Below are 9,007 nucleotides of genomic sequence, written 5' to 3' on the forward strand. Positions count from 1 at the left end.
GGTAATAAAAATGAGTAAGCCATTTATGTTACTTTTAAAAGTTCATAAATACAACAAAAAAACAAAAAAACAAAAAACAAAACCCAGAAAATATTATTATAATGAAAAGTGCAAAGTTAAAGTAGAAAATAATGACTATGTGCCGTGAGACACTCATATGGTTCAAATGTTTTTGGTTTGCGCACAAATGGCTGTTTCGATTGAAAGGTTGGTGATCCCTGGTTTAGAGTATGGATTAAATGCTAAATCCTAATTTTAAAATATATTCACTTTTCTTGCTGTAGTATTGGAAACGGAGGAAATACCATTCAGAATATCTGGTTAAGACGATGTTCCTGAAGTTCATTCCTATAGAGATTAGAAAAAAGCATATCACACACGATATTAATTATATACAAGATATAATTTATTTTATACAAGTGTTTAAAAAAATGTAAAATCTCCATCCACTGTCAGCTTGTTTTGCATTTTGTAAAGAAAAAGAATGGAAACACTTAACTACCTTCTACAACAATGGCATTAAGCTTTGTGGTAACAGTGTTGTTGTGTACAGAACACACAATGAAAAACATTGGCCCTACATATTTAAGGTAAAATGCCGTAAACATTTATGTATAAAACAAAGTTCAAAGGTAATTAAAAGAAAAAAGCTATTTTGAAATGAAATGACCACCACAGCAGTTTACACACACTGTAAAAAAAAGGAAAAAAAAGTGAAATTCATGTCAGTCTCTCTAGTTTCTTAACATCAAAGGCTGAATACCATTAAAATACATTTAACATCTGTTCAAATGGAAGAAATTTTAGAGCCTGCGGAGAAAAGCTCTGTCTGTCAAAAAAAACCCACATCCACAGATCATTACTTTGATCTATGATATCTAATGGATTTAACCTGAGTGTATTAGGTTGTGCTGTGTTTCTCATATGGCTCATGGTTGCCCTCTTTAGGACAAGGAAGGAACTAATTTTTTGACAATTTGCTGACATCAAGTAGACATTAGGATAACACAACTTCTTGCACTTTGACATTTAAAAGACTGAGAAGAAAAACTGAATAAATACATGTCTAGACAGCTACTGGATGGACCAGCGCTGGAGTTGTCACAGGTGTAGCGGGAGGAGACACTTTGTCTTTATAGCCCAGCGACAGAATGTGTTTCTGCAGGTGTGTGATCCACTGCTCCTGAACAGACAGAGGTCCATGAAATACTTCCTCACAGAACCTGAACAGCAGGATAGAGAAGTTTTATTAACTGCATCATATGAAGCTGAAAAAGAAACCCCCCACAAAAACAAACATTGATATTAACTCAGTCTACACTCACTGGCCACTTCATTCGAGACACTTGTACAGCTCCTCATTAGGCCAGTGCATTTAACCATGTCGACATGGTCAACACAACCTGCTGAAGTTGAAGTGTGGCATGTGTGCTGTTCTACCAGCACAAACAGCATTTATGCAGAAAATATCCAATGGGCTGCCAGAGATCAGAGATATATGGCCAGACTGCTTTGAGCTGATGAGAAGGCAACAGTAACTCACTGCATTTAAACCTCTCCAAATGCACTACATGTTTAACCTTGAAGCAGATGAGTTGCAGCAGAAGACCACAGCGGGTGCAACGCTTTTCCAGCAACGAACAGGAAACTGAAGCTACAGTTCACACAGGCTCGCCAAAATTGGATAACTAATTATTAGAAAAATGATCCATTCAGTATCGATGGTTCGAGGTGATGGTGGTGTGAGACACACTACAGTGCTTAAAGAATTTGCTTGTCTGCCTCCACATGCATATGAGTCCAAGTGACATCCCATTCTTAATCCAGAGGCTTTAACGTGATTTTTTTTTTTGGATAATTTTTTTGCTTCAACTCTTCTAGGAAGGCTTTCCACAAAGTTTGAGTGTTTATGGGAATTTCTGAACAATATTCCAGAAGCACATTTATAAGATTAGACACTGATGTTGGACGAGAAGACCTGGCTCACAGTCTCCTATCCAATTCACCCCAAAGGTGTTCTGTCAGGCTGAGTTCAGGACTCTGTGCAGGCCAGTCAAGTTCATCCAGACCAAAATCGCTCATCCACGTCTTTATGCACTTTGCTTCATGCACTGGTGTGCAGTTATGTTGGAACAGGAAGGGGCTATCCCCAAACTGTTCCCACAAAGTTGGGAGCATGAAATTGTCCAAAATGTCTTGGTATGCTGAAGCATTATGAGTTCCTTTCACTGGAACGCTTAATGCGTTGTTATAACACCACTGTAGACTGTGGAAATATTTAGAAGGGAGGAAGTTTTACAACTGGATTTGGTGGTATCCTATTACGATACCATGCTGGAATTCACTGGGCTCTTGAGAGCAACCAATTCTTTGCCAAATGTTTGTAGAAGCAGTCTGCATGCCCAGATGCTTGATTTTATACACGTGTCCATGGAACTGACTGAGCACTTAAATTCAATTATTTGGATGGGTAAGTGAATACAGTGTAGTGTATTTTCTTGGTTCCAAATTAGCATCATTTAAATGCCACAGCCTATTTGGGTATTGCTGCTCCCTATCCTTGTTGTGATGCCTGCTTCCAGCTGGATAATACTCCATGTTTTAAAGCTAAAGTCCTCTCAAACTGAATTCTTGAGCATGACAATGATTTCATTGTAATCAAATGGCCTCCACAGTCACCACATCTCAATCCAACAGGGATGTGTTGACACAGGAGATTGACATCATGTCACATTGGACAAAAACGTCTAAAGAATGATCCCATCGGAGATGAATGTGTGCCACTGGAAAGGCAAAAGGAATCCAATCCAATCCAGTAGAACAAAGGTGTATCTCATTAAGGGGCTAGTAAATGTATACTAATGCATCCGACATTTTGACAATATGTTTAAATATTGTTCAAATGTAGCTTACCTCTCCATCAAATTTAAGATTTAGACAACCTAAAATTTTATAAAGCATTTCTACAGCTGTCAAATAGAGACTCACCTGCACTTGAGGGAATACATTTTACCCACCAGTTTGACCAGTGGAGTTAGTGGGGGCTTTGGCACCAGAGCAGGGATATTGCCAGACCGCGGTGGTTGCTGGGAGTTGCCGTTCTGATTTTCTCTACCTGCAGAGGCCCCGTGCTTTTGTGAATGCACCCCTGAAATCCCACAGAGAAGTTTTAGTATTGCTTTTTAATCTATTACACTGCATCTGTATCCAGCTATCTTCCACAGCCCTTTAGTCCCGTTACTTCACCTCTTGAGGAGCGCACGCTGTGGTTGCTGTAGTCCTTCCTGTTTACTTTGTATTCATAGCGCTGCATGGAAGACTTCAGACTACCGCCAGCCACACACTCAGATTCTGTGGATGGCGATGGGGATGTAGGAGTTTTGTGGGACTGAAAAAGAAAATTACAGTAAATTAGAATGAATGTAAAACACTGATGTTTATCTGAATATCTCAGAGCACAGCCAACCTTCTTGATGTAAAGGTCTCCCATGCGATAACGCTTGGTAATTTCCGACACCTTGGCCGGATCTCTCCTGATCAGCTCACTAAGGAGTTCAATTGGTGAAGTCGCTCCATCTGCCTTCCATTCGATGATGCCCAGCTGTCGGAGGTGGGCCCTCGCGTGACTGGCCAAGGCCTTACGGTTCTCAAAGTCGAACCCACAAAGCTCACAGGATGTGTCTGACACAAACGAGATGGCACACATGTAAACTTCTGCTGCCACACTATTTCAATCAAGTTGAGGTGTGAAATATATCTGAGCCACCGCGATACCCTACTTATTTTATCTTTCAGGCACTCTCTTGGAGACTAACTGTTGTGCTTGGGATTATTGTCCTGTTGCATGAGCCAATTTTGGCCAAGCTTTAGCTCACGGGGAGGCTTCACATTTGACTCTAGAACACTCTGGTATGCAGAGGAGTTCACATTTCAGAGGAAAGAGGAGGGCATTGCTCCAGAAGTCTTGTGATTTGTTCAGATGCAACGATGCAAAGCTAAGTTTCCAACTGACAATCGTCAGTCCAATAATCGACGATGGGCGATATATTCGCGCATGCACAGACTTTTTGATGGGCGGAGCAATGTAATCACACATGGACTGAGTTGCATGTTTACAACACAGAAGAAGTCCAAACATGGACGAACTAATTTACAAAAAAAAATTAGGGCTGTCAGAGTTAATGCAGCACTAACGCAGTCATTACGATTAATGCGGTTACAATTTTTAATGCGCTTAACCCATCTGAAGCGCAGAATGAACAAACTTTTGACAAACTGCCGGAAATGCGTTGACAGAGACATTTCAGGGATTTTGACTCAGTCTGCGCTTCAGATGGGTTAATTTGTAATCGCGTTAGTCGTGATGACGGCGCAAAATTTGGGATTTCTTTGGCTTTAAACCAGACGAAAGAGGTAAACCTATGGATGTAACCAAAGGGGTGTGCCACCTGTGCAGACATATAATGCGAGCAAAGTACACTACTAACTTGCAAGAGCATGTACGTGTCTACCATCCGGCTAAGTATGCTGGGCTATCACCAGCTTCTGCAGCTCCATCAACAAGCATTTGGGCGCACTCTGAGAAGGGTGCATTTGTTCGCAGATGAAAGAGGGTGCTGTTAAAACAGCGCTATTATTTATTTATTTATTTTCTGTTGACTGCTTCAATTAGCTCCATCATTATTAACAAACTTACTCATGGGGAAATAAAGAAATAAATCGCCCTTGTAAAAACTATCAATAGTCGATATATTTGTCCAATTGCCCAACCCCATTATGTTCTTTTAAGAAAGAAGAGCCTTTCTCCTGATGAACCTTCCAAACAAGCCATACTTGTTTTTGCTTTCTAACTTTACTGTTATCAACTATCTTTTATCGTTAACTGAGGTCTGTACAGTCTGATCTCAATGGTCCAGATCAGTAAACACCCAAAATGTTTCCTTTTATGTAGGTGGTTAAGTTCTGTACTTAGTTAAAATACGCTTTTCTACTTTTTTCTGGAAGTTAAGAGCACTGTTCTTTCTGTCAATTTAAGAGTCTATAGTCCCCACGTAAGGGTCCAGTCAGGACATTATTCTAACCACACTTCATATTTGAAAGCAGTAATAGGCCAACACTATACACTATTCAAATGTTGAGTACATAAAAGTGACACAAGGAAATAGTTTCACCAAAAAGTTTCAATAATTAGATCATTTCAATAATTCACTAAAGCGTCTGGGAAAAATGTTATGATAACAAATGACAAAATATTGGTAAGTAAAGTAACAAACTTTACACTTTACACTTACCAAGGTGTATGACTCCACCCTTGCTAGATGGAGATTTCTCTTTCATGGAATAATCAAGAGGCGAGTTCGAAGCCGTCTCCCCAGATGTGAGGCTGTCTAGGGACCTTCTGGAGCTTTGAGAACCCCATGAGACTTTGCCCAATGCTGCAGACCCACTGGGCCCCAACTCTTTCCTGCCTTCTTCACCATGCATCATGACTTGTTTTAGAAGATCAATTGGTGACGTTTTAATAGACCAAGAGAGACCGAGCTGCCGTAGATGGGCACGGGCGTGGCAAGACAGGGCTTTGCGGGTGTCAAATAGCTGGCCACAGAAATCACAAAGGACTGTTGGTGGGGACTGCACATCTGTACAAGCTGGGGAAAATTATATATTACAACATTATACATCTGATCTCACTGTACACACACAAACAGATGGAAAAATGCTAAAGCAAAGAGTGTGATTAAGAAAATAACAAATTAAGCCTGTTATAGTATAACATGGTACCAAACACAAAGCACTTGATTAAACGTTTTTTGCTTTACCTGACTCAGAAGGTTTTGCAGAAATGGCACCAGCAGACAAATTCTGCACAGGGGAGCTGCTCTCATTGGTGGATGTCTTCAGCTGAACAGAAACCTCCGTCTCTATAGGCTCAGGCTTGGGTTTTCTATGAAGGGGGTCCACTGCTAGCCGAAAACCTTTCTTAGCTTTTGGTGCCCTGTTAACGGGAGGGTGAGAAGCCTGAGAGACCTTTTCAGGGGTTGTAGACAGGGGTGTAGAGGAAAGAGAGGTCCAAGACTGGCTTGGACCTGAAGACTGAGCTGCAGGAGAGGGTGGGGCTGGAGATGGTGCTGCAGATGAGCTGGCTGTATTGTTTGTTTTGGGGGGGTGTACAGCTTCTAGCATGCCACTGGATACCAGATCCTCAACGGCATTGATTGCGGAGTTTTTCCCCACTAATTCACTCATCCCTATGTGACGCAGGTGAGAGCGTGCATGGCTTGCCAGGCCTTTTCTATTCTCAAATTCCTCCCCGCAGAGAATGCAGATGCACTCCTCAGATACTTTAGGCCGTTTGCTCGAGGATGACTCGGGTGGAGTAGAAAGGCGTTTGGATGAAGTTCTAGATGGACTATTTGAAGTAAACTCTTCATTTTTCTCTAAATCAATAGGCTTGAGGTCCTCCTCTTCCATGACCTGATAAAGAAGATCAATAGGACTACCCTTGATGTCACTGTCAGAGATTCCAATCTGCCGCAAATGTGCCCGAGCATGACTAGCCAAGCCCTTGCGTGTCTCATACCAGCAGCCACAAAGTTCACAAACGTAGACCTCATCGTGGGTGTCTGAAGCTAAAAGAATGAGGAAATTGGTGAGAGAAATACACGAAGTTAGCAGGAGACTAATGTAAGATCAACATTACAAATTTAAATACCCTTTATTAAGTTGTGCCTTGCACCTGCAGCTACTCTCCTTCAAAATTTTATGTTTCTTATAAAACATTTGCATGGCTTCCCTTACAACCGTCTTGAGGGTCAACCAAGTCAATCATATTTAATTTTTGTTAACCCAGTTTGTGTGTCCTGGTTTCATTTCAGTACAGAATGAGAATCATTTTCAGTTTGTCATTTTTGAGAAGTGAGTTAGTGATAACCTGGAAGCCTGCTATCACGACTATTAATTTGAATTATTAATGTGAGTCTCACATGGGCAGAAGGACTGGGAGATAGATTACAGGAAACACAGGTTTGTAAGCGTAAAGTTCCTGTCTTATGTTTGCATATCTGTGGATTCTCCGAAACACATTGAAATAAGAAGAAAGAAAGAGATTCAAAGTACAGGGCACGGTCTTTGCAGATAAGTACACTGACACACACATCTTCTATGTATGAGTTTAGATATTTTGTAAAAAAAATCTCTATATTATGTTAAAGAAAACAGCTCTGTTCAGCCATACCTAACGTGATAGGAGCGTCAGTTTCCCGTGGTGCCCACAGTGGCTTTGCTGGGGCTGTGTGCTCTGAGGAAGATGAGCTGCCGCCTTCAGCTGGCTTAACAGGAGAAGGAGATGATGGGGGGACAGTTGTTGAAGATTCATTCAGTTTTGCTGGAGATCCCTGATGATCTACCTTTTGTGGGGTTGTCGTGAGTCTAACCCCGGCCTTATAAGAGGTATTAGCGTCTTCTTCTTCTGAAGGGGTCTTTGATTCCTGCTGCATTTTATTTTTTTGAGGCACTGGCCCAGGTGCAGATGAGTTTGATTTGAAATCTGGAAGGCAGCCATCTCTCTCCTGGATGATCTGGTAGAGGAGCTCTATGGGAGCCCCGCTGCTTTCTGACAACGTCACACCAAGCTGGCGCAGATGGAGTCGGGCATGACTGGAAAGTCCTCGCCGTGTCTCAAAGTACGTTCCACAGACTTCACACATTACTGGCTGTGGGGTTGCTGTGGGGGGAGTTAGAAGTTAATGATGACCAGTGAAATGAAATTAACAAGAATGGGCAGAAACCGCGCAAGCAGACTCTAAATGACACTCTAAACCCAATTACCTGGAATAATGCAATTTTTGGTAATTCACCTAAAAGCATCCTTTGTCTTTTTACCTTGTGAATCCATTGATGCTGAAAAATGCTGCTGGTTTATTCTGAGAGATGAAAGTGTCGTCTTCCTCTGGATCCTGTTAATACTGAATGAAAGCTGAAATTTTTAAAGGCAGAGGAGCTGTATTAGTGTTGACAACAATTTGCAGGTCATTTTTATAGCTCATTAAATAAACGTGCAATGCAATTTCCCTGAAATCCTACAGTTTATAACAAAAACATCCAAACTAGCTGCTTAAACAACACGATTCGACTGACACCTAGCATGAAGAAAGCCCTGTTCACAAACGTCTTCACGGCCGTGGATGAAAACCGGACTGCATCTCTTAACACAGCTTACAGTTAAATAAACTCATCTACTATAAATGTTACTGTACACACTTTAACAAAACCATCTGTAAGCAGTTGAAAGACATTGTAACTTTAAGCTAACTCGGGCTAACCCTGTTACAGCCTTTGTTTTGCTCTATAATGCTAACTTTAGCTGTTGTGCTAGCCTTAAAATAATCTTATTCAAGCTTAGAGAAGACAAGCTACAAATGCCAAGGCCTTAAATGGAAACAAATCATAAATCCTCTCTTTAAAATATAGCAAATTTTGCCAAAAACCCCAATAAACTACCTGTGTGCATCTGTTTTCCTTATAGTAACAAGCTCAGCGGAAGTAGTGTTCCACACATTGTTTTTCAAAATAAAAGTGGTGGAATAATGTCTTTTGAATTATATGGGTGGTATTTGTCATGTCAAACAAATACAATACAAAACTCACAGACATGTGAACATATTTGAATAAAAATTTGATTTTAATCCTCCCCTTATGATTTGATTGAACATTTTTAAGCTGAATATGCCACATGCATAGTGTACTTAGAAAGAATTTTGAGCTACCCTTTATTTCTTTACATTTTGTTTATCGTTTATTATTTAGTAACTATTGATATCTATGACTAGCTAGTTTATTGTGATGGTGCTTTGTTTTCTCTATTATTATGTTGCTCTTTGTTATTTGCTGTCTCCTCTGTTTGTTTGTTTTTTGTTTGTTTGTTTTTTTCTTCTCCCTACTGGGGCCTGTTCTTTGTACCGCGCTAAGTGAGTTAGCTGGATTAGATTGTTGACGATTTCGCGTGATC

The 9,007-nt window shown here is 40.7% G+C and overlaps 1 protein-coding gene across 1 annotated transcript; it reads right to left on the minus strand.

Moving 5' to 3' along the window:
• Positions 1-671: 671 nt before the first annotated feature.
• Positions 672-8,552, minus strand: LOC102205542 (protein Wiz-like). Its single transcript, XM_005735827.1, has 9 exons — positions 8,500-8,552; positions 7,882-7,975; positions 7,235-7,723; positions 5,820-6,629; positions 5,292-5,648; positions 3,467-3,681; positions 3,247-3,388; positions 2,989-3,148; positions 672-1,223 (listed from the first exon to the last, which is right to left on the minus strand). The coding sequence occupies exons 2-9, from the start codon at positions 7,892-7,894 to the stop codon at positions 1,067-1,069; spliced, it is 2,343 nt and encodes a 780-aa protein (XP_005735884.1). The 5' UTR covers positions 7,895-7,975; positions 8,500-8,552; the 3' UTR covers positions 672-1,066.
• Between the last annotated feature and the right edge of the window lie 455 nt (positions 8,553-9,007).

This window comes from Pundamilia nyererei, unplaced genomic scaffold, assembly GCF_000239375.1.
Source record: "Pundamilia nyererei isolate P.nyererei 1_Seehausen unplaced genomic scaffold, PunNye1.0 scaffold00065, whole genome shotgun sequence".
Classification (NCBI taxonomy): Eukaryota; Metazoa; Chordata; class Actinopteri; order Cichliformes; family Cichlidae; genus Pundamilia; species Pundamilia nyererei.

Excerpts from the sequence above, each read along its gene's own strand:
- LOC102205542 (XM_005735827.1), bottom strand. Across the intron at positions 5,649-5,819 it reads TGCAAAACCTTCTGAGTCAG|CTTGTACAGATGTGCAGTCC; the intron begins GTAAAGCAAAAA and ends AATTTTCCCCAG. Across the intron at positions 3,149-3,246 it reads CAGCGTGCGCTCCTCAAGAG|GGGTGCATTCACAAAAGCAC; the intron begins GTGAAGTAACGG and ends GTGGGATTTCAG.